Here is a 24,398-nt window from a genome sequence, read left to right as displayed (position 1 = left end):
GTAGTGGCAGCTAGCCAAATCTAGCCCAAGCTTTGTAGGGACATTACACACATTGACAAGTGGTGGGAAGTGATTTTTCAGACACCTTGTAGAGCTTCGAGTTCATAGACTCAAACCTGAAAGTGCAACGATCAATCGTTTACCGAATCGGAATTTTTCTTACTAGCTTATGACGGAGTTAACCCACATAAAGCATGTTTTCCCCAGGAGTTAGATCATCTTTACAGGCTGCATCATTATCAGTATGCATCCGTGAGAAGTTGTCTTCATAACTTTTGAGCTTGTGTTTTAGTTGTTATGTTTTGTTCCAGTGTCCAATTTGGCTGCTTGACAGCACAATAAAAACGTTAACCTTCGTGTAGACGCAGTCTCTTGACGCTTCTTTCGTTGAAATGGATTTTTGGCAATATCGACTTCCGAGAATGCTGAGTTTGCTCTATTTGTCCTCAATCATCATCATGATCACCCTTTCGAAAGTTTCCTAGATTTTCAACAATTTCGAAATTTTCGAATATGATCAAGTTGAATTTACACTGTGGGTGCCTAATTTCATCGGATTTCATCCGTAACAGTTCAAATTCTGAAATCTTTACCGAACGTGTCAAATTTTTAACATTGAGATTATGAGATGATTGATAATGTGATAGATTTTTTTTCCCCGAAAATAACACATACCGCGACATCTTGGAATAGGACCACTCCAATGGCCATTCGGTTCGCATTCCAATCCGGGCGGTCCACTAAGCCGGTAACCCCATGCACACCTGAAAACCGCTCGTCCCCAAGCGGACGTGTTTAGCTCGACCAAGCTGAGGTGGGGATCTTCGAGGAACAGAGGAGGGCATTGGATCGAATGACAATTCGGTGGTGGAGAAGACCAGTTTCCTATGGTGGAGGAAAATTTATTTATAGAACGAATAATTGACGTAATTGATAGATTAGTTTTCTGAAATGAGTGAAAAATATACTTCGTTTTATCCCTGATTGTGTCCAACTCACCCGAAGCCAAACATGTTGCATTCGCAGTGCCTTGCAGCGTATAGCCAAGAGGACATCTATACAGAGCTCTTTGTCCTAGTTTTATACCTTCCAGTCGTAACGACAGAGGTGGTTTAGGTTCCGAAAGTGCCATACATTGAGAAACTGATACAACTGGTTACAGAACATCTTAACAAGCTTCATTATTAAACTTACTGGCAACAATAATCACAATACTGTTTGTTAGACCGCGTGGTGACGCACAGGTGTACGTTCCGGAATCTTGATTTTGAATGTCCTTAATCGTAAGCCGATAACGGGATGCCTTCTCTTCCGGTACAGCTGACCAACCTACATTGAAAAAATCAGGAATTGGGTTGAATTGGTTAACGATAGGTTCCCTTCCGGGCATGTCTACTGGGTTCGCGGGTGGATTCCGAAAGAAAAAGAAAGAGGGAAATAGTTAAAGGAGAACTGTCCAAACGAGTACGGTTTGAACATGGGTAATAATGAGGCACGGAACTGATTTGATGAGTTTTTGTGTGAAACAAATTGGTCGCCAGAAGCACTCATCCTACCGGTCAAATACTGTCGGAACCAGCCTGTCCAGGTCCACTCCGGCGAACCTCGTCGTCGTGGGTACATGCAATCCAGATGAATGGTACTGGTAGGTAATACGGCTAGCACTCCGGATGGCTCATAAGCGGCTGATCCAACACCTACCTTAATTCGGATGGAAGGTGGGCTATCGTCTAAATATAGGAAGTAATTTTGACAAACTCAAATTATTAGCAGAACATTTAGTGAGGAAATTATACCCGAATAGTTGGTCAATAATGTTGTCGGTACACATGAGGGCATTTTAGGGGCCCAAAGTCCATTTGAGCAGAGCACTTTAGTCTCGCCCAGCAACTTATATAATCCTAAGTCACGACATCGGGCTTGAAGAGTATGGCCATGTGGTAAATCCCAACCAGAAGTCTAGAAACGAAAATTGATACAGTATAACACTCTACAGCGGCTAATTGGAATCTTACCACAGAAACATTTTTATAACTTAATAATAAGTGAGGCGGTATGCGATCCACCACACATCTTTTGTACAGTGGTTCAAACTTCAGCTGACCGTGTTCGTCCTGTTCATGTTCATTCATGGCGCACAATGGGCCAACCCAGTGACCCCTTATACACTGGATCTTACACAATCGGTGCCCTCCGAGAGGGCCAACCTCACCGGGGAATCTTACTTCGGAAACCTCTCGGAATGCATGCAGCTCTGGACTCTCTTCGATTTCTTCGCTTTCCTTTTCCTCGTCCGGACTTTCACGGGAATCGGGTAACGGTGGAACGTAACTCCCGTCTTCGTCGTATTGACCTATACATGGGGCAATTGAAAGCGATTAGAAGGAATGCCATGGTACGGTACTTTGAAGCGATCACAAGCTAAAGCGTAATGAAAACGGCAAACTTGGTAATTCACACAAGCAAAAGGAAAATCCTTGTCGTCAATCGGAAAGGATTATTATGTATGGCATATGAACGAAATGCAAATCATTGAACCTAGCAATCGAAGCGTGGATCATGTAGTTGATGGTCTCCACTCTGTAGCGCAGGCACAGCGATATCAATGCGTTGCAATGTGAAGAAGGTATGAATCACTAAGTGTAATAGCAGCGCTCACCTTTGTTGGCATTTCGACTGATACTCTTACTGCCACTATCGCTACCGCCTTTCGGTCTGAGCGCACCGGTTGCTTTACCAGACTTACGCTTCGCCCTAACCATGGAATCGACCTGGTAGGGCTGGGCGTCGTCCACTGCGGCAACGCTCTCGTCATGCAATTTGCGGCCATCTTGTTCCGTGTCCGAGATATCTAGATCATGTGCTATGTTCAGTATTGGTTAAATATGTTCTCTTAGCTACTAACTGCGCTAGCACTAAAAGAAATCAATCTTGCCTAAAATCAGTCAATCCATGGCATTAAGTAAGCTCAAATTTAGAATTTCGGATAGCCTATTTTCGAATTGGTAACATCAGATCAGCATTCTGTCTGGATTGCGATTTCGCACTTCTGCATCTATCGAACTTGAACAACACTCAAACTCTCGGGTACTAACACTACACTGAATACTTAACTAAACTGCGTTCTACAAATGCACAACTTACCTTGCTTGTTGTGTCTGGTAATACTTTTGCTTCCACTGTCTCCTCCACTACCCTTAGCCCGACTTAATGCGCCCGTTGTTTTACCCGACTTTCGTTTTACTCTCGTCTTAACGCTATGAACGCCAATCACCTCTGCTTCGATCACTTCCCCAATCTCGTTTCTATCAATGTATCGATCTCGACCATCGGCCTCGTTTTCATCATCTTCTTCTTCCTCCTCCTCCTCCTCTTGTTCCAACTGTTTACTGTTCAAAAATACATTATCAAACACGCTGTGATCGCTGTCGTTCTCGTTAAATATATTGTTGATTACAATCACCGGCGTCAGTTCAAGATGAAGTGCAATGTCTTGCCCATCTTGACCGAAAGGGGACCTACGATAACGCCCGGGTCGCACTGCTCTTCTTTTAGCCCTTTTCTTATACGAAGGAAACGATGCCGCTGCCAGTGATGCCCTTGCTTCCGCATTCTGGATTCCCATCTCCCACCAAAACGGAGTATCGTGGGAATCGTGAAGTTGGGCATGCTCCATATTTATGCTATGACCCACCAATGCAGCTGCTTTTCCCCCGTCCACAAGCTCAAATTCAGCCGTTGTGAAATCCTGCGGTAAATTAACTTGGGTTGTTTCGAAAGTAACGATAGGTGGCTCTGTAATGTCAAACGATTTTCGCGGTCGTGAGATTTTGAAATCCGGTGGAGGACATCCGGTTGCCGTTTCTGAAATAAAACATAGACGTTGGTCAACTTTGTACTATCAGATATTCTCAAAGTCTGGTGGATTTGGTTTTAGGATTTAACATCAACATCCGATTGTCTTGTTTGCTCTGTAGCAAATTGTCAGTTTCAGAACTCATCATCAAATCGAGTGCATCAACCTACATGCAAACACAAGAGCAAATGAATATGCAACGCTAGCCCATGCTAAACATCCATCTGCTTTGCCGAGATTTGATGTGCATATTTACATTCCATAGCTGGGCTGCCTCATCTGCAGCAGACATCAGGAACAAGACACTACCCATAATTCATCAGGTTGTAAATCTAATTACTTTGAAGCACAATTGAAACTGAAAGACAACATACCACATCGTTGCATCGTCTGGAGCTGGCAGGAGACTTAGCTTGATGGGAAATATGCCACTGCACATCTTCCTATGCTCGGAACCAGAACGTTCCGAAGCTTCCGTCATTTCGAAGAAGTAAAATGGCTCCGTTGTGTATGATACCAGGATGGTATCGGAGAAAACTTGAAATAATAACGTCTTTAATATGTCGTAATTACTTTAGCCATAGGGTTCAGAATGATGAATTCCTGAGTGATATTGTGAGTTTGAGGAATTGTTTTATAAATCAGTTCTCATTAGTACTATAAATAATACAAATAGCATCTACTCTTCTAATAAATTGGCCCCAGTATTCTAATAAGGAGTATATATTATATCGATAATAGCCTCATACATTACAAACATTAAATTGACTTCAAATATGGGTTTAAAGTGCTGGAATTCAACAGGATAGTTATAGTACCTATTATTTTTCTCCGGACAGGATCAGCCGTGGCCGTGTGAAATTCCGGCGGAAAAAATGCAGTCAAGAATAGATCCACTGGGTCCCTGCTTCCATGTCGTAAAAGGCCCCAATTGCAGGAATTTCTCTTTTCCTACTCTAAGTTACCAGAACTTTTCTTTTTTACAAAAATTTCACTCTGTTCAACAAAGTTTTTTAATTTATTCTTAATTTTTCAAAACAATGCCTCTTTTGCTAATTGAAATAAAAATATGAATCTATGCTAATGCACATTCTAAGCCGTCTAGAATAGCATACATGAACTTCTTATTAAATTAGTTATTATAATGTTCTTGCTGAATCATACGGCATGATTGACAAAGATATGTTTTAGTTGAAATAGTTAGAGTGTCTGGGTGGTTAGTGTGATGCCAGGTATGAGGTACAAGATCAGATACAAGATCAAGACAAGCTCAAAGATTGTTTTGGAACTGTTGGGATGAGAGTAGCAACAGTATATAAAGTTTCACTGGATCACTAAACTAGATCGATAGTTAGAATTGGTTTCTTACGAAAAAAAAATCAAATATACATAAATTCAAATAAACCATCTATCGTCTTCTTTTATTATAACCACAGCACCTCGGTTTAGAAATACTTGGCCGTCAATGAAAATAACTCCTTTTTGCCTCTCTCATATAAAATGGCTATGCAATCATTGTGAAACACGACTTTTTAACCGAATGTCATATACCATTTGACTCAGCTCGACGAACTGAACTAATGTCTGTGTGTGTCCGTATGAATGTAACAAAAGTATACACTCACTTAATTCAGAGATGGTTGAACCGATTTTCACAAAGTAAGATTCAAATAAAAGTTCTCATAGTCCTATAGCTTGCTATTGAATAACATCCCGATCCGACTTACGGTTTCGGAGATATAGGATGATATAAACCAAAACATGGAAAAACTATGCTCTCATTTTTGCCAGAGATGGCTGAACCGATTTGTACAAACTTAGATTCATATAAAAGGTCTTATGGCCTGCTATTGAAATTCATTTGGATCCGACGTCCGGTTCCGGAGTTACATAGTAATATGTGAAAATTAGAGAAATAGTGCGCCTCTGAAACGGCTCAACCAATTTTCACAAACTAAGATTTAAATGAAAGGTCTTATAGTTTCCTAAAAGTTTGTAATAAATATTATCCGGATCCGACTGCAGGTTCAGGAACTAAAGGGTGACAAGTGTAAAATTACCAATTTCATTAGTATTTCTTCACGAACGATGGTTAAAAACAGGTACAAATCCCATAAAACTGTCTGATAAATTCTTCTAGTTTGCAGAACTTGTTAGTTTGAGGGCACAAAAACTTTATTCGCACTATTGATCAACCCTTTACCTGTTCCGGAAGCGCCGAAAGTGGCGAAGAAAAACTCCAAAAATACAATTTTCTTCAATTCTCGGCGATGCTTGAACCGATTTTCACATATTATCTTCAAAGCTACCGTGAAATTTCATCCGGATCCGACCTCTAGTTCCGCAGTTACTGGGCGATGAGTGTCAAAGTTTTAAAATCGCCATATATGTACAACACCGGTACGTGGTGGTACGGTGGAAGGAGAAAACACAAAACGAACGATGCGTGCTTTGTTCTATTTAGTACACGCTATAAAGAAAACGAAACGATTACGAATTTCTCCTACTAGTGTGTGATATTGGTAAAATATAGGGTGCTGCGGTTGATAAATATTTCATCTATTTTATGATAAATGCGACCGAGTGAATAAAAGAATGTAAAACGGGATAAAATAAATGATATAGAAAAAAAGAATATCTATGAGTTGAACATTTAGGGGTTTTTTTGGTTTATACAGAAAAGCAGATATTTCATTTCAGCTTTCTTCACGTTTCCCCTTCGGCTTATTAGTGCTGAAATCAGTTCAATTTGAACTGCCATCTCACTGTCAGTCGTCACTCGTTTTCGTTCTAGCCATCAGAAAGGATATTGCATCTCAGTACAATATCCAAAAAGTCGTAACGTAAATAGTGTAAACTTTGCGTCTGCTTAGCGGTTCAAATTGAACTTTTAGGCGGAGATGGCCGTTCAATTTGAACTGCTTTAAGCACTGATGAGCCGAAGGCAATAAGCAATTTCGACCAGTTTCTGATCAATCACGGGAAACTTATGGGCGGTCAACTAAACTAAATTACCTTTAAATGAAGGTTTGATAATACCGGTTATAATACCGGAACCGGACTAGGATTCGGATAAAAATCATCGCCCAAACTGCAAAATTTTTCACTATTAAAGACTGTCCCAGAAAGTATGGACGCAACCAAAATACGCTACCATTTCGCAATGGTTCAGAATCTGTCAATTTTTTGGCTGCGTCCTGTTGTTTACACTCTTCTCTAACCACTTGTGCAGTTGTTTATTCGTTTTCATTAGTTTGTTTCGAAATGCGTGGACTTTCAGCAGAACAACGTCGAAAAATTGTGTACAAATTGTGCACAGAACGCGGACTGTCACTGAGAAAGATAGTAAAATGGAAGGAGTAAGTGGAAAAGCCGTGCGAAATGAAATCAGGAAGTTCGGTGAGGATACTTTTGAGAATAAACCGAAAACGTGTCGAAAAAAAGGTCCTGTTAATCCTCAGTTGAATAAACGTATACTGAAGGCGTTCGAGCAAAAGAAGGAGGTTTCAGTTCGGGATGTGGCCAAAAAAGTGGGCGCTTCGAAGTCAAATGTTCTTCGTGCTAAAGAACGTTTGAATCTTCGAACCTATAAGAAGCACAAACAACCAAAACGTAGTCCGAAACAAGAAGCATCGATCAGGCCGAGGGTTCGAAAGCTGTACAATACGATACTTGCTGGAAATTTGAACTGCATAATCATGGACGCCGAAACCTACGTGAAACACGATTACAAATCCTTGGCGGGACCACAATATTATACGGTGCGAGAAGGGCAAGTGTTAAACCAGTCCGAGACATTGATTGTAGTCGAAAAATTTGGTAAGAAAGCTATGGTCTGGCAAGCAATTTGTAGCTGCGGTAAGATTCCGAAACCCTTCATCACCACTGCTTCAATGAACAGCGAAATATACATCAAGGAATGTTTACAAAAACGACTTCTACCCATGATTCGAAGCCACTAGGATCCTGTTGTCTTCTGGCCAGATCTTGCTTCTTGCCACTACTCGAAATCAACGGTAGAATGGTATACTTACAAAAATGTCACTTTCGTCCCAAAAGACATGAATCCACCAAATAGCCCACAACTTCGACCAATTGAGGAATTTTGGGCATTAACGAAGGCACATCTTAGGAAACATGTCTCGGCAGCCGAAACCATTCAACAGTTCGAAAAAGATTGGAAAAAGTGTCAAAACTTGTCGCCAAGAAGTCTGTACGGAATTTAATGAGGAACGTTCGCAAGAAGGTGCGCCAGCTAGTCTACAATAACTAAGTAGCAAATATTGAGAATAATATTCTGTTGTTGTAATCTTATATTGTCAGTATATCGAATAAAATTTGAATATTTAACACTTGTGAATTATTCACAGCGAAATCAAAGTGCATCCATACTTTCTTGGACAGTCTTTACCACTATTTCAATTAAATAAATCGTTGTGATAAGGCTGAATTTGCTTTTTTCACAGTTTTACTCCATTATATAATTATAAAAATAGATATAGAATTCTCTCAAACATTGGAAAAATTTCCCGAAGTACAGAGGGCTGAGTTTCATATACCAACCAGTTCAGCTCGATGAGCAGAGCAAATATGTATGTGTGTGTGTGTGTCTGCAGGTGTGTAAAGAACAAAAAAGTGTGTCTGTAGGTGAGTAAAGAACAAAATGAATAAATGGGGGAAATTGGAAAAAATACCGTTAAAGCGAAGCAGTAGCTTGATATGAATTATGGAGACTCCGCTCCATCAGAAACGTTGATTTGATGACATCAAATGTGGTCGGAGAGACACCGATGATGCAGAACGCAGTGAACGTCCAAATGAGGCGGTAACACCCGAAACATAAAAAATATCCACAAAACCGTTTTGAATAATCGAAAAGTGAAGTTGCGAAGTTGAAGTATCAAAAGAAAGTGTTGGCTTTATATTGCATGAGCATTTGACTATGAGAGAGCTCTGTTTGAAGTGGGTACCGCGTTTGCTCACTGTTGACCAAAAACGAAAACGTGTATATTGTTTGGCAATGTTTAAACGTAATAAACCGGAAGTTTTGCATTGATATATGACAATGGATGAAACATGGATTCATCACTTCACTCTTAAATCAAAACGATGGACAGAAACTGGTGAACCTCGTTCAAAGCGCCCGAAAGCACAACAATCGGCTGAAAATGTTATGGCCTAGGTATTTTGAGATGTGTGTGGTGTCATATTTATCGACTATCTTGAGAAAGGAAATACCATTACCAGTGAATATTATATAGCGTTATTGGAGCGTTTGAAGGCTGAACTGGCAAAGAAACGACCGCATATGGCAAAGAAAAAAAATTTGTTTCATCAAAACAACGCACCGTGTCACAAATCAATCAAAACAATGGCAAAACTACATGAATTTCTCCCACATCCACCGTATTCGCCAGATTTGGCTCCCAATAACTACTGGCTGTTCGCAAACCTGAAAAAAAATGCTCGCTGGTAAGAAATTTCGCACGAATGAAGAGTTTATTGCTGAAACTGAGGCCTATTTTGAGGCAAAAGATAAATCTTTGCACAAAAGTGGTATTGAAATGTTAGAGCGTCGCTGGAATGATTGCGATGCTCTTGATTGAGATTACGTTGATGAATAAAGGTAAATTTGAACCAAAGAAAAATCGTGTTGTTTTTATTAAGTCCGGGACTTTTCAGCCCATGTGTTATGCTAGTTAATATATCTATTTGTATAGTGGTCTCAGGAAGTAATAGTTAGAGAAAGTCCCGTGGGGAAGGCAGAAGCCCCAAGAATTGACAGCCACCGAATGCTTTGAGTTATTCCTATTCTTACATTTAGGCTCATGAAAACAGTAGACTAGCCAAGTTCTGGACTTAAGTTAGCTCATAAAAGAGTGTATATTATTAGAGAAAGACATCTCCTGAAAAATTTGGGTGCACACACACAGAAGTTTTGTGATATCGACGAACTGAGTGGAATTGTATATACCTTCGGTTGAAAAGTCAGTTTTAACAGTGATTGCATGGTCTTTCTATATGAGTAAGGCAAACCACACACACACTCACAAACTTCGTGATCTTAACGAATTGAATCGAATGGTTCAAAAGAAACAAGAAATTCATTTCAATGCACGGAGAACCCTTCGATCATAAAATTGCGATATCGCAGTTTTTGATTTTTACGATAGTTGATTTAACTAATTTCTTTTTGATTCAACCAATATGGTTTTTGATTTGCATATATTCAAGTAGTTGAAAAATATGTTGTTTTGAATGCTGTCAAATGCCGGAGACAGTTGAAAGCAGAACAATAATCGCAATGCAAAATCAACAACTTTTTTAGTTGAAATCTGTTCGCGTCGCTTCAAAATGTCAATGAAAACAACATCGATGGTTAAAGCGTTTGGTGGAATTGTGTTAATTCGATTTGAGAAATTTATGATTCCATAACAAGTGTTTATCTAACAGCGGTGTTGTGATAAAGTTAACCTTGTTTAAGATGAAAAAGATTTGGTGACAAATTAGAAAATGTTAAAAAAATGATCATCTCGTAATCTTTCTGGAATGCGCAGAAATTTTAAGCTTCAAATTCGATCATTGATTTCCAGCAGACTGTTTTACTTCCAGCTGTTTGATACCGATGATGATTTTCATGCATTAGCAATAAAACGCTTTTTGACATGAATTTAATTTATAAAAGTACACACTTAAAACCGATTCTCGAGCTCGGCATAATGAAATGCCGAATTATATCGGCAACACTTAATTTTACTGACTATTCAGTAATTAATATGCTAATTTCCGAAAATTGTTAATGCTGATATCTCAGTAAAGCGAATTCTTTTGCTAAAGTTTGGCAAAATATTATACTGAACGTTGTTTACTGACACGACAAATACACCGAGATCAGCAAAACCATTTGCCGAGATTTCGAACAGCGACTTAGCTTTTACTGAAACTCGGTGAGACACTTATCATCTAATGTTCCCTTTCGATTTTCCAAGCATCACGTCGCCATTGCTCGTGGAACTGGAAAACATCTAAATTGGATGAAGGAAAAAGATTTGTATATTTTGTTAAAAGATAAGTAAAATCGAAAACTATCTCATTTGCATATATATATATATATATATATATATATATATATATATATATATATATATATATATATATATATATATATATATATATATATATATATATATATATATATATATATATATATATATATATATATATATATGTATATCCGCTTATTTACAGGTAAAGGCGTGAGGAGCACTAGAAACAATTGTCTTTAGCCGTGATGTTTTCTTTTGGTGTTTGCACTTTTTTGGTTTACTGAATTGAAATGAACATCAATAAAATATTCCTTTCACCGTCATTAGCTTTTGTGATATTAATTTCATACAAAAATAAAAATAAAATCTCCTTTTTTCGATTACTGATGAGTCGGCAATTCATGATTCCATCCTGATAACTTTTGCCGAGCTAACAGCAAAATTTCTGCTGACATGTTAGGAAATGATTGACAGTTGACATATTTTGGATTGCCGTGATTCTCAGTAATTATACATTTTGCCGAGACGATTACCGAGCACTCGGCTGTGCAAATCTCGGCATTTTTTTACCGAGATTCAGCAAGAAATTTTAAGTGTGTAACAGAAGCGAAGGGTTTCAAACACACAGAACGCGCTGCGATTGAATGGCGCGTTTGAATTGCCGTAGCAAAATTCCAATTCCCAACGGTTGATGCACCCAAGCTCATATGAATTGACTAAAATTATCAGTGCATAACTTTAGTTCAACCGTTTGAAGGCATCATCTTTCAATAGTCATTTTAAGTAAATTTAATAATTTCGCTAATTTACTCGCCCCTCCGGGCGCTTTTTGCTAATTAAAAACGTTTTTCTACATCAATCATTTCCGATCGAATCAGAAGTATTTTTTTTAGAATTTAGATCTTTACTGATCTCGACTTGACATGATCATGATCATACAAAAATCAAAATCACAGAGATCAGATCAGTTCTGATTTCGTAATGATAATTTATTCCTTGGTTAAGATCACTTGAAATCAGCAGTGATCGGTGGTTTTCCCAGCCCTAATGATATTACATGTCAATATAAAATACTGTTTATATTTTAACAACGATATTTATTTCATGAATCTCAACATACCGAACTTATTTCAAATAGATCATGACGTGTATCAGTAAGTATATTTTGATTATTCTCGCAAATCAATATCATTGTTCGAATTAATTCAACTATTTGCAATGTCTAAAACAAATAAAACCGATTTATTTTTCAACTAACAGAATTTTGTTTCAATAACAACACCAGTTATTTCAACTAAAATATTTGTTGAAATTGAAAGGTATGTGTCCTCACCAATTGACAGCATTTTTTTTCAAACAGTCAAATTAGTTGTTTCAACCATCGTTTCTGCTAATCGAAAAACAATAATGACAGTTTAGTTAAAACAACAATCGATTAGTTGTACCAAGTTTTAACCAATCGAATTCAGAAAATCAACTAATATTCTGGTTGAAATGGGATCGCGGGTGGTTCCGGGTGGATAGTCATGATATGAGTGCCTATACGTAGGGCGTCTTCTTTTTCTTGTTTTTATTCTTCTTCGTCTTCTTCTTCTTCCTTTCTAAATGGCGTCACTTCACTTGAGATGACACCGATTGATAGCACAGCAACTTAAGCTATATTGCCAGGTCATTTTCGTTTATTGTCCAATGGACTTTCTTTTCATTGGGTTACGAGTGAAAACCTCGCTGCGTGACTAGGTGGTGTCGCCAAAGTACGGAAGAAAATCCTTTGTTTCTCGTGAATTACTCACACTTACACCGCACTAACACGATACAACGTGTTCACTCGTTGAGGGTTCCACTGGAAATTACGTAGAGCGTCGACATCTCATCCGTAATGTTGACAACAACACAAACCATTTAATCCGAAATGTTGACAGATTCCTAAGCAAAATATTGAATTTGACAGCAGGATTACCTCGTTTAAATCTGTATTTTTCAACAGAAAAATCTGTAAATCTGTATCGTATAATCAAAAATCTATATTGAAAATCTGTGTTTGAAAATGATCGAAGCACAACGAAATGAAATAGTCTTCAGAAACCAAATTTTAAGACACCAAAACTTTTCTTCGTCTGAATTTTATGATGTTGTAGATGAAACAACGTTGAAAGTGATTCTTGCGTTTGATGATCTGATGAAAAAGTACGGGTGTGTAATGTCAGAGACATAACTGGATGTCGTGAATAAGAATAAAACTGACACTCTTTCTTTATACTTTCGAATATCAATTAGTTGATCGATTGTGTGAATTGTGCAAGCTTTCCTCTTTTTCACTACTAGAATTGGAAACGATACTTCTAAACTAAAGTACTGATTAGTTACATTGAACATTCTGACACACAATTAAATATTACGAAATAACCAGTATAGTTCTTTATGATAAAATAATGGTGGTTCTGAAAGGAACCTTTCATTAATGGCTTCTAAGTCGGTGCTATGCATTTTATATAGCGAATCAGCAGAAAGTTCTACTACAAACTACAAGTGGTTGAAAAATGGGAATTATACAGTATAGTGAAAAAAATTCGCATAATTCTTTGGGTATACAATTATTGTTCTAAATAGAAACATACAGAATTTTGATGTCAATTATTTCGTTTCGGATTTAAATATTTCAGTGAAAAATTTTCAAAATGCCGTACGATATAAAATTCTGCCATTCAGAATGGGCCAAATTGTGTAATTCTCTGAGATATTAAACACTGTTGCGAATTTTGCATTGCGAAATTTGTACAAAGCTAACCAAATTATCCTGAAAACTGGCTCTGTGATCTGAGCGTTTGAGGTAAAAGGTCTACTTTCATTGCCGACTGCTCCTTCTGACGACCGAAGTCCAAATGGGAGGACGTTTCACGCTTTATACATGGTTTGTTCTTACTGATGTTGATGGGAAAACCTCACTTCGACATCCAGTTCCGTCTGTACCAATAATAGAAATGAACAGTTTTTATTCAAAGATTACCATTTCTATTTGTTCAGTAGATTCTGATATGTGCCTGATATTCCCTCAAAACCGTCGTTCGGATGCGAAAAAGACAAGCAAGCGTGATGAATTTTCCTCATTATTTCCAAAAGTTTTAGAAAATTTTGTTTTTCAATTATTTTTAAGGGTTTTTCACGCTGTTGAAAATTTAATCACGAATTCCTGATCATTTTTCCGATAGCTTGTAGAAAAAAATAAGTTGTTGGGTTTAGCACATCAAAAGATATTCGTGGTAAAGTTCTGCCCATTTTTGTATAGGGTAAATTTTGAAAAGGCGTCCCCATAATAAAGTAAGTCGTATTCAGGACAAAAGAACCGATTTGAAGAATTCTGGAATTAGGAACTGGACCTGAGCTCAAGAACTAGATTCAGAACTTATAACACTCAGAATTTAGTTGGATTTTAGTAGACTACAATGTCGAAACTGAAATCAGTTCCGGAATCTTTTTTCCAAAATCCAGTTCAGCACGCCGGCTCCGAATTCTAAACCCATATTCCGGAACTAAGCTCTGAAACTTAAAGACGATTTCTCGCCACGACTACCAAAATGGGTTGCATAGAGTACAGTAAAATGTCGCATAATTCTTTGGGAGTATTATTATGATTCTAAAAAGAACCGAATAGAAGAATTCTGGAACTGGACCTGAGCTCAAGAACTAAATTTAGAACTAAGAGCAGACTCAGAGTTCAGCTGCAATTCTAGAACTACAACTCCGAAACTGAAATCAGTTCCGGAATATAGTTCCATAATCCAATTTCAGAAATGCAAATGAGAGTTGCTACCTGAGCGTTTGAGGTTTTAACCACGCAGAAGGTGCACTCTTCGTCGCTGTTGGTTGTTGATATCGCTCCCTCGACGACCGGAAAGCAAATGATAAATCATTCTCACGACGTGAAGACGTGACAGAAGAATTATGTGCCTGACTACCTCAAAATCGTCGTCCTTGCGCGAAAAAGCCAAGCAAAAGTAAAGAGTTTTCCGCGTTGTTTTCAAAGTTTTAGAAAACTTAATTTTTGAGTTGTTTGTGGTTATCTCACACTGTTCAAAATATTATCCAAAATTCCTGATCTTATTTTTGATGAAATGGTGGAAGAATTATGTTGCTGCCGTTAATACAAGTCGAGATATTCACGATTAAGGTCTGCCCATTCTTCCATATGGCTAATTTTGAAAAAGCACCCCATAGTAAAGTAAGTCGTATTCACGACAAAACATTTAGAATCCCATCTGAAAATGGAAACTAATTCTGTTTATTTTCACTTTCGTTCATTGGATATTATGTAATTGGCAATCTTTCTTTTTTACAACCTTACATTATGACCGAGGCCATTATCTTTCCGTTTTATCAGACGGAATTGTTGATAAGCATATGTTTTTCTAATTGCAAGAAAAAGTGAACATAGAAAAATCTTAGCCCACAAAAATCGTTTCGCCCGGGGAGGATGCCCCCTATGTTAGATACACCACTTCTCTGCTTGTTACTTTGGCAAAAAAATTTCTTCAAGGCGAGCAGCTCTAAATACTTTCCACATAAATTCAACCTTAGGAACGAATGTGAAATTCACATATGAATATGAATGAAGTTCTTTTACAGTTTGATCATGTTGTATATTGGTGCACTCTTTTCACATCGTGCAAGAGTTTCATTTTCATGTACGCATGAGTTTTATGCTTAGAATTCAACTGAAGCTATTGCGCCTCCGATGTTTTTAAATACTTTCGCTAGAAAAGGGAAAATTGATATGTCCTGTAACTAAAAATAAAAATGTGTATTCGCTAGAACAGGCGGGAACGAATTTCTCCCAAACAAATATAAACTTTATCTGATAGAACAAAAATAAACACCACATGAATGTTCTGGTTTGAGATCAGCTAGATTAAAATTAGAATGAAGTCACCCAATACTACTTTCTGTTTACTAGAAAAAACTTTTGCCAGCCCAGTAAGCCAGAAGGGGCAAAATGAAATTGATTCCAAAGAAGAGTGCTCCAGCTTCAGCTCAAGCAGCACAGGATTCGACGAAAGTTGCTTTTATGAAAGGACAGTATCCCTGGCCGGGCACATCAATACGATCTGTACCTACATCATCACCAGGAGAAGTAAAAAAAAGTAAAACAAAAACTTACCGGGTTCATTTGTCGTGGGAGGGTGAGCATCTGATGCTCCCTCGTCGGTCCGGATGGCTCGAAAGCAAACACTCGTTAGCAGTGTGACGAAAAGCAAACATTTTCCGATTTCAATTTTACATATTTTTCCTGCCGACCGGTGATAGCAGGTCGTTGCCGAATGGGGCATCATTTTCTCACTTGAGCACTTTTTACCAGTGATTCGTTTTTTTGTCCTGTTACTGCGAAACTGACTGGCTCGTTTCGGTATGCTTATTTGGTGAAATCTGATTTCTTCCACTTGGCAGACAATTTAATGCGCTCTAGTTGGCGGGTGACGGCGAGTGCTGCAGCGATCCTACGGGCTGTGATGGCTGCTGGTGGCAACATTTACTCATGCGGAAGCCGTTGCTGATTGTGCAAACATCGGATGACAATAATATTCCAAAGTGATATGGAAATATAATCTGCGCTGTCTACGGCCACAAAACTACTGTGCCGACAACCGTCCGGTGAGGATTTTCCTGGAAATGGAGAGAACCGGAAGAAAAGAAAAGAATCGCTTTTTAGTAGATCCAACGAAGAAAACGATCGTTTGCAACTCCTTAAGCCCGAAGGATATTTTTAGAACGAGGGATATGGATTTTCATCGACATCTAGCAAAGTAGAAATTGTTTGCATTACGGGCTGTCGGGTACCACATTGTGGTGCGAAAAAGAAGTGCTTGGAAAACATACGGAAGGATATTTTTTTGGTTTCAATTTAATACCCAGAACCGAGCACGATGCTGCAAAATAACGTTATATGAAAAAATATTGCTATCGTTACGGTGAATCCTTTCTATTCAAGAATAAGGTGCATTCGTTATAAAACTAGAACTAACCATCATATCACAAAAAATCTCTTTGGAGCTTACAGACTATAATAATAAAATTATTTTCGTTACAGCTGAACGTTTTATTCACACCTCGAAAAGAAATTTTGAATAATTTCAAAGTGTCATAACCGTAGCAAGAAGGCTTTATCACTCATAAAAACGAACGTAGGGAATTGTAGTCTAAAACGTTGAAGCCTTTGAGATGAAATGCAATGGTACAGATTCTCAGCGTTTTATCATAAAGCTCCGTTCAAATCTACCTATTGGTGTATTGAGGTGTGTTTTATGTATACGCATAATAAATTTAATTTAGCTATAAATTTACTTTTCTTTACGTTTTGTCTAAGACTCGTCTGTGCAGAGCAGTTCAAATTGATGCAAGATGAACTGTTTTGCATTCAGCAGTTCAATTTGAACTGCTCTGCACAGACGAGTCTTAGACGAAACGTAAAGAAAAGTAAAAAAGATTATGTGCCCTAAGCACAAACTTAGGTTAACCCCTAAATGACCATAACTGAATCGGCCAGTATTTGCCGAAAATAACGTTTTCGTTCGGCACGTCAACAAAGACATGGCACTTCGACGCCAATTAAAAGGTGTTTCTCAAATAGTGTTAACTTTACGTCTGCTTAGCGGTTCAAGTTGAACTGTTTAAGTTTGCATTAAGCATTTCAGTTTGAACTGCTCTTCACTGACGAGTCTCACACGAAACGTAAAGAAAAGTAAAAACGGTTATGTGCCCTAAGCACAAACTAAGGTTAACCCCTAAATAGCTATACATGTTTTTATCGAACACAAAGGAAGTCATTTAATAGTGCAATTCTATCGGAAATGATATTCTGTTTTGAAATTTTATTATTGTTTTTTTTTTTTTTTTTATTTGGCTCAAATTTTGTCATAAGCGTTATTTATGGCCAAACAAAACAATTGGCATCATCAGTTTGCCGTTTTAAGTCTAGCCTTACTTTTGAGAAGGGACGAAATTTCCACGAGGCGGTGAATATTTCATTTTACTACAGCCTTTTCAAAGTCAGATATAATAAATTTAGGCTGAAGCACTATTCTAGCTTCCTGGCAAACATCAATCAGAACTTCGAACGCATATTTATATCTTCCTTAACTTTTTACATTTGCGCTAACTTCAAAGGAGCGGTGGCAAATGTTCCTTCCACAAACCAATATCTCGAATTGGCCAAATGCTGCAAATTGGCTGCTGTTGCAAATATTAGAATGTGGCTTTCATCATAACGGATATACTTTTGGAGGAAAAGTTGCCCATTCATAGTTTTCTTCAGTTCTTCCGGGATAACGAATACGCCGTCCTGTTGTTCAATACGCAAATCACGCACGATTGAACCCCCTTTGTCTCGCAGTAATCATTTTTTGGAAGCCCGAGTCTGTATTATTGGAGGATACAGAGACCATACCTCTCGGATAATCTTCGCAGGAACATCCGCGGACTCCTCCGATTTCCGTTTGAGGTCCGTTTTGTATCGCTTTTCTATGACGTCTGAGTGGTTCACATCGTGATGTGACATCCAGCATCACGAACTAGATCCATTTTTTAGCTCTGTGATTACAAGGCTTTTACAACAGTATTCAATTGTTTTTGCCATACTGACGAGTCGCGCAGTCCTAATAATAGCGTTCGTTAACCTAATTTACAATCATTCATTAATTAATTCCTACATGATAAAAATAATTAAACATACCTTCTTATTCAAGTTAAAAAGATATACCTGTATATTTAACATTAACTCTCCTTCCGTAACATTCGCTTGAGCTGCTCATTTTCTCTAGGTGTTTCTACTACAGCTGTAACCAGAGCTGCACAATGTCACTATCAAGTAGCAACTTTGCACGACGAAGATTGGAAAGCTTATGTCACTGGACTGCTGGCTCTACCAATCATCATATATTCAGTGTCTGAGAGCCGATCTGTCATAACATAAATTCTCTTGATATTGCACTCACCAGGACGCTCATTGATGGCCGATGCGATTGATATTATCTTCATTTCTCCTGTCACTGCTTGATTACGATGTGACTAAATATTAATCAAGCAGCATAAACATTGAATTAAATTCATTTACACCAATAAACTCCGAAGTCCGATGATTTTTTGCAAAGAACAATAAACTTTATCAATTTATGTTTATGTTAGTACTCTCATGGAATTTTTTTACTTCAACAGGGAATAGGAGAATGAGAGAGAAAACAAAAAAGTCGTCTGTCTTTGACTGAGTATACTTCTACTTGGTCATAGAACTATCGAGTAACTCATTTGACAGACACTTTGACCGTACCGATTACAGTTGACGACGATTTTAGTCAGTCTGTCAAGGTCATTTGCAAGGATGGCTTTTATCGTATCAAAGAACGCTCACTAGCAACTCTTCACACGATTCAATCAGTGCCATCAAAGAGAGACGGATAGCATCGCATCAACAAAAAACCGGCATAGTTCATTTAAAATAGAATAGACATCAGTGCGAGAGCGAATTTCTCTCGATGACCTGTCTGAAAATCAAAGGTTAGCTCGCTGTTGTGGGGAACTTCTCACTGAAGCAACAAACAGTCGCTTATTCTCGTTTCTCGATCCGATTCTGTATGGGCAGTGGATAACTGCGATAGAATCATTTTACTATTATCGCTTATTCTAACTATGTGCATATAACTTTTTGTATAAGTTGTGTCTATGAAAATGTATGTGAATGCTCCATACAAGGGTTTTGAAATATTGCAACCTAGTATGAGAATCATCAAGTCGAAACATCGATTCGATTTTCTGCGATAATTGTAAACTGGCGATTATTTCTTGATGAATTCCACACAGCACCGTTTATTACCAGATTGTATTTTTTTTTCAAGGGCCGTGAAATATTCAGAGTATGAAATAAAGATGTATGTAGAAAAATTCGCTCATGGTTCATGCATTGAGAGATACGAGTTCTTGTAGCATCTTCTACCGGATTGAAAATGTTGTGTACAATATATATAAAAATCGAGCAGCTTTTGTCAAATTATCGGGAATAACCAACACTAGTCATTTGACATGACTGACAATTTGCAACACTAATGGACGAAATAGTTTTTTAAATGGGAATGAAATTATCTACCAGTATTATAAAATATAAATCGTTAGAACTCCTACCAAATACTTTGTACCACAATTATAGCACAGCACTTTACAACGCTAAAAACTGGTGAAAAATTAGATCAGCAAAAAGAACTCACAAAGTTGATCACGAAAGACAGTTGTTGGTAGAGGAAGAATGAAAAAAGGTTGTCTCGGATCACATAAACAATAATAAACTTCACTGCAGGGATGCCAGATTCAAATAAATATCTGTTCTCCTCAGGTAAAAGAAATCAATTTTTTTATAACTAATATGTAGTTTAATTATAGACAACTCGTGGATTACCGCTAAAAATGTCACTTTTTTTCGTGAAAAAATTGAACAATATCTTGTAATTCACTCACTCGTCATCATATATACAACTTCGGAGTGTTATGCTAGGCCTTCCGAAGTTTTGGTTTTATGTGGTAGATAAGAACATCGTCGGCCTTATATATTTCGGCCTTTCGTTATTCTGCCTTTTGTATTTCGACCTTTTTTTAGACTCCTGTAAAAATAATTAGTAATGTAGACAAATTTGTTTTTGTTTTTATTCTAACAGTTCGGCTGAAAAGTTCGTATCGTTTAATAGAAACACACATTTTTTTGCCAAAATTCGTTTTTATTATTCAACATAATTGCCATCAGAGGCGATACAGCGATTATAGCGATCTTCCAACTTTTCGATACCATTTTTGTAGTACGATTTGTCCTTTGCCTCAAAATAGGCCTCAGTTTCAGCGATTACCTCTTCATAGCTTTTAAATTATTTACCAGCGAGCATTCTCTTGAGGTCTGAGAACAGGAAAAAGTCACTGGGGGCCAAATCTGGAGAATACGGTGGATTAGGTAGCAATTCGAAGCCTATTCGTTCAATTTCAGCAAGGTTTTCATCGACTTGTGACACGGTGCATTGTCTTGATGAAACAAAACTTTTTTCTTCTTCAAATGAGGCCGTTTTTTTTAAATTTCGTCCTTCAAACGCTCTAATAACGCTATATAATAGTCACTGTTAATGGTTTTCCCTTTTCAAGGTAGTCGATGAAAATTATACCATGCGAATCCCAAAATACAGACGCCATAACCTTACCGGCCGATTGTTGAGTCTTTCCACGCTTTGGGTTCGGTTCATCGCGTGCAGTCCACTCAGCTGACTGTCGATTGGACTCCGGAGTGAAGTGATGGAGCCATCTTTCGTCCATTGTTATATATCGACGAAAAAAATCGGTTTTATTTCGATATAACAGCTCCAAACACTGCTCGGAATCATCAATTCGTTGTTGTTGTTGATCGATTGTGAGCTCACGCGGAACCCATTTTGCACAAAGCTTTCTCATATCCAAATATTCGTGAATAATATGTCCAACACATTCCTTTGATATCTTTAGGGTGTCAGCTATCTCGATGAACTTCACTTTACGGTCATTGAAAATCATTTTGTGTATTTTTTTCACGTTTTCATCGGTAACAGCCTCTTTTGGACGTCCACTGCGTTCATCGTCTTCGGTGCTCATATGACCAGTACGAAATTTTGCAAACCACGAATTGTTGCTTCGCCCGGTGCAGAGTCTGGATAACACTCATCAAGCCATTTTTTGGTATCGGCGGCACTTTTTTTCATCAAAAAGTAGTGTTTCATCAATACACTAAATTACTTTGTTTCCATTTTTTCACAATAACAAAAGTAGCTTCACTCAAAATGCAATATCTCACAAACTAATAATCAGACAGCTGTCTAATTTATACACGTATCTTTTGAAGGTTGGTACTAACTGAAAATGGTATGAATTTAATTCTAGTGGCGCCCTCTCATAGAAACGATACGAACTTTTCAGCCGATCTGTTGAAAATAACACTTAAGATTCAAGCATCTCATGAGATGAATTTTTGATTTTTTTTTCTTAAAATGTTGTAACTGTTGTCCAAAATAAAATACTTTCTTTTTTTAAATGGAGAAATAATATTTGAAAACGCTACAAAAGGTTTTTAAATGTTTGTATATAAAACAATCTGGTACTACGAATAAATAAGCTAGTGAGAAACAAGTGATAGGCAAATGATAATCAAGTGAAAACAAGAAATCGTTCAGAATTGAAGAATGAAGTACAAAATGAATAAATGTGTTTTTCAAAATTGACGAGATCTCTCGGAAAGTAATATTGTCAAATTAGTTGAACTAGGATTTATTGAAAAAAATCTGCTTAACAAAAATCTAAAATTTGCAATTCATGTCGTTTTGAATTGAACAAACAAACTGGTATATCTAGTAGCGATGAATTATCGAGTAGTGAAGAGGAAGATGCTTGTATGGATGTTCAGAGTTAGGAAACAACACAAGCAACAACAGAAACACGAATAGAACTTTCTATACCCTTGTGGAAAATCACTGACGTTAAGAGTCTTCTGCCTAGAAATTAAATATTTCGTTAAAAATTCAATATTTCGCTGGGATATTTCGCGATGAAAACAAACATCATATGTTATTCGGCTAAAGTACGATTTACACGTTATATCAGGTGACCGTTACTGCCAAGGAATGGTAATGGAAAGGAGCTGTTTGTAACGCTTATTTAACACTATGTTAGCCTCACGGAACGTTTTCACTTCCGAACCGTGTATTCGTGTCAATAATGAAAGCCTTAAACTAATCTACACTACGGGCAAAGCACCGTTAACGTTGACGGAAGTTGAATGATCGTCTGAATTGTACTTTCATCTGTTTGTTGTTAGGTGTATCGTGATAAAAACAACTAATTTCAAAATGGCAAATGTGCATTTGTGGTTGTAAGTGAGCTGCCAGTTCTCAGATTGAAAACATTAGAAGCGACGTCAGCAACATCAATAGAGACAACGGTCTCAAACGTTCATTCCAGAACACATCTAAAAAGTTTATATAAATCTTGAGTAATGCCGGGGCCCCCATTTGCCAAAATAAAAATTAGTTCTGTTGAATATATCATTGAGAAATATCACGAGATAATAAACATCATTAAAAGTCATATATTTGCACGAAACAAAGAGGTTAGTTTTGATGAAGGAGGAATCGACAAGGTGCATGAAAGAATTGAGCAGCTCAAAGGAAAGTTTTCCACTGAAGGTAAGCCAAGAGCTGAACAATTTCAACTCTTAACTGTACTGCCTAAGCCATGAACAGCCGAGAAAATTAGAAAAACATTAACATTATATACGGAAACAGAAGCAAAAATATTACTGAATGAGAGCAGTGTGCATTTCACTATTGGATCGAGGGCAGCCAGTGAACTAGATGAAAATATTAAAAACACCGTTATGAAATTTTACGAGGATGATGAAACTTAGCTGATCAAAGCCTGGTCAACGTGATTGTGTACCAATTAGGAAAGACGGATACAGCCAAGCTGTTCAAAAAAGGCTAACGCCCACTATATTGCGAGAAACCTACAACCGATTGAAGGAATTGAACACTGAAATACAATTTAAATTTTCATCCTTTGCTCAACTCCGGCCTAAGAACATCTAACTATTAACAGGGTCAAAAGCTCAAATGAATTTTCAGTTTGATAGCAAATTATGCCATTTTTTCTGATTTACACGGAGGCCCCATCAACCAGAAAATTGCAATATTGCAAATGTTGCTTTTTCCATGGCAATATAAATTAAACGTTAATAAATAAACTAACATTTCTGTTAATAATCACATAATCCAATAGTTAAGAAAGTATTAGTTTTCACTTGGCCTTGTCTGAGAACGAAAACCGACAACTGGAAAGCAAAAATCTCTTTGCACACTGATGGCCATCCCATAAAAAAATGGCAAAAACTTTAAACATTCGATAATTGCCAGTTCGATAGATTCCAATCAGTAACTTTTGTTTATCGAATATATTTCCTTCTTAATATTATATGAAAAACCTGTTTTTACCCACCTTATAATAATGTGTGATAATGCTTTTCTCATAATTCATTATCATATAAATTACTATGGAATTCTTCAATTAACTGAAGTTTGTTCGGACCTAGCAAAACTTACAAATCGAAATAGTTTTGAACCACAACAGAAGAATTTTTTTCCGCTTTTCGCATCGTTGCTCAAAATGACGTCTTGAAATATCTTAACTTAACACATAACACTGAACCGATTTTTTTCAATTTTTGGATATGTTCACCAGAAATGTCAATACCTCCTAGGAAAAATGTATTAGAGTTGTGTGGTTGATAACGTCAATTGAATACGTTTTTCGTGGTTTTCATGGTTTGTAGATAAAGGACGTTTCTTGTTTCATGTTTTTTTTTAAATTACGACCAGGGGCGGCAAGTTCCATGAAATATTGAGGGGGCACAAAAATTATTACTAACTGATCGGCTGAAAAGTTCGTATCGTTTCTAT

At 37.4% G+C, this 24,398-nt stretch overlaps 1 protein-coding gene across 2 annotated transcripts in view; it reads right to left on the bottom strand.

The window, feature by feature from the left end:
- LOC131428218 (locomotion-related protein Hikaru genki) overlaps positions 1 to 24,398 on the bottom strand; it is a 45,163-nt gene that overhangs the window by 7,674 nt on the left and 13,091 nt on the right. Inside the window, exons 2-10 of one of the 2 annotated variants that reach the window (XM_058591968.1) lie at positions 16,058 to 16,560; positions 3,145 to 3,864; positions 2,660 to 2,851; positions 2,016 to 2,353; positions 1,797 to 1,959; positions 1,557 to 1,730; positions 1,195 to 1,329; positions 1,000 to 1,143; positions 676 to 885 (exon numbers count right to left, since the gene is read on the bottom strand). In XM_058591968.1, coding sequence (XP_058447951.1) covers positions 676 to 885; positions 1,000 to 1,143; positions 1,195 to 1,329; positions 1,557 to 1,730; positions 1,797 to 1,959; positions 2,016 to 2,353; positions 2,660 to 2,851; positions 3,145 to 3,864; positions 16,058 to 16,229 — 2,248 coding nt within the window. In that variant the 5' untranslated portion in view covers positions 16,230 to 16,560. The remainder of the gene's footprint in view (positions 1 to 675; positions 886 to 999; positions 1,144 to 1,194; positions 1,330 to 1,556; positions 1,731 to 1,796; positions 1,960 to 2,015; positions 2,354 to 2,659; positions 2,852 to 3,144; positions 3,865 to 16,057; positions 16,561 to 24,398) is intronic. The other variant, XM_058591969.1, reaches the window with a different exon arrangement.

This window comes from Malaya genurostris, chromosome 2 (assembly GCF_030247185.1).
Source record: "Malaya genurostris strain Urasoe2022 chromosome 2, Malgen_1.1, whole genome shotgun sequence".
NCBI lineage: Eukaryota > Metazoa > Arthropoda > Insecta > Diptera > Culicidae > Malaya > Malaya genurostris.
Note: the sequence above shows the minus strand (reverse complement) of the source record. Positions and strands in the feature narration are given on the sequence as shown.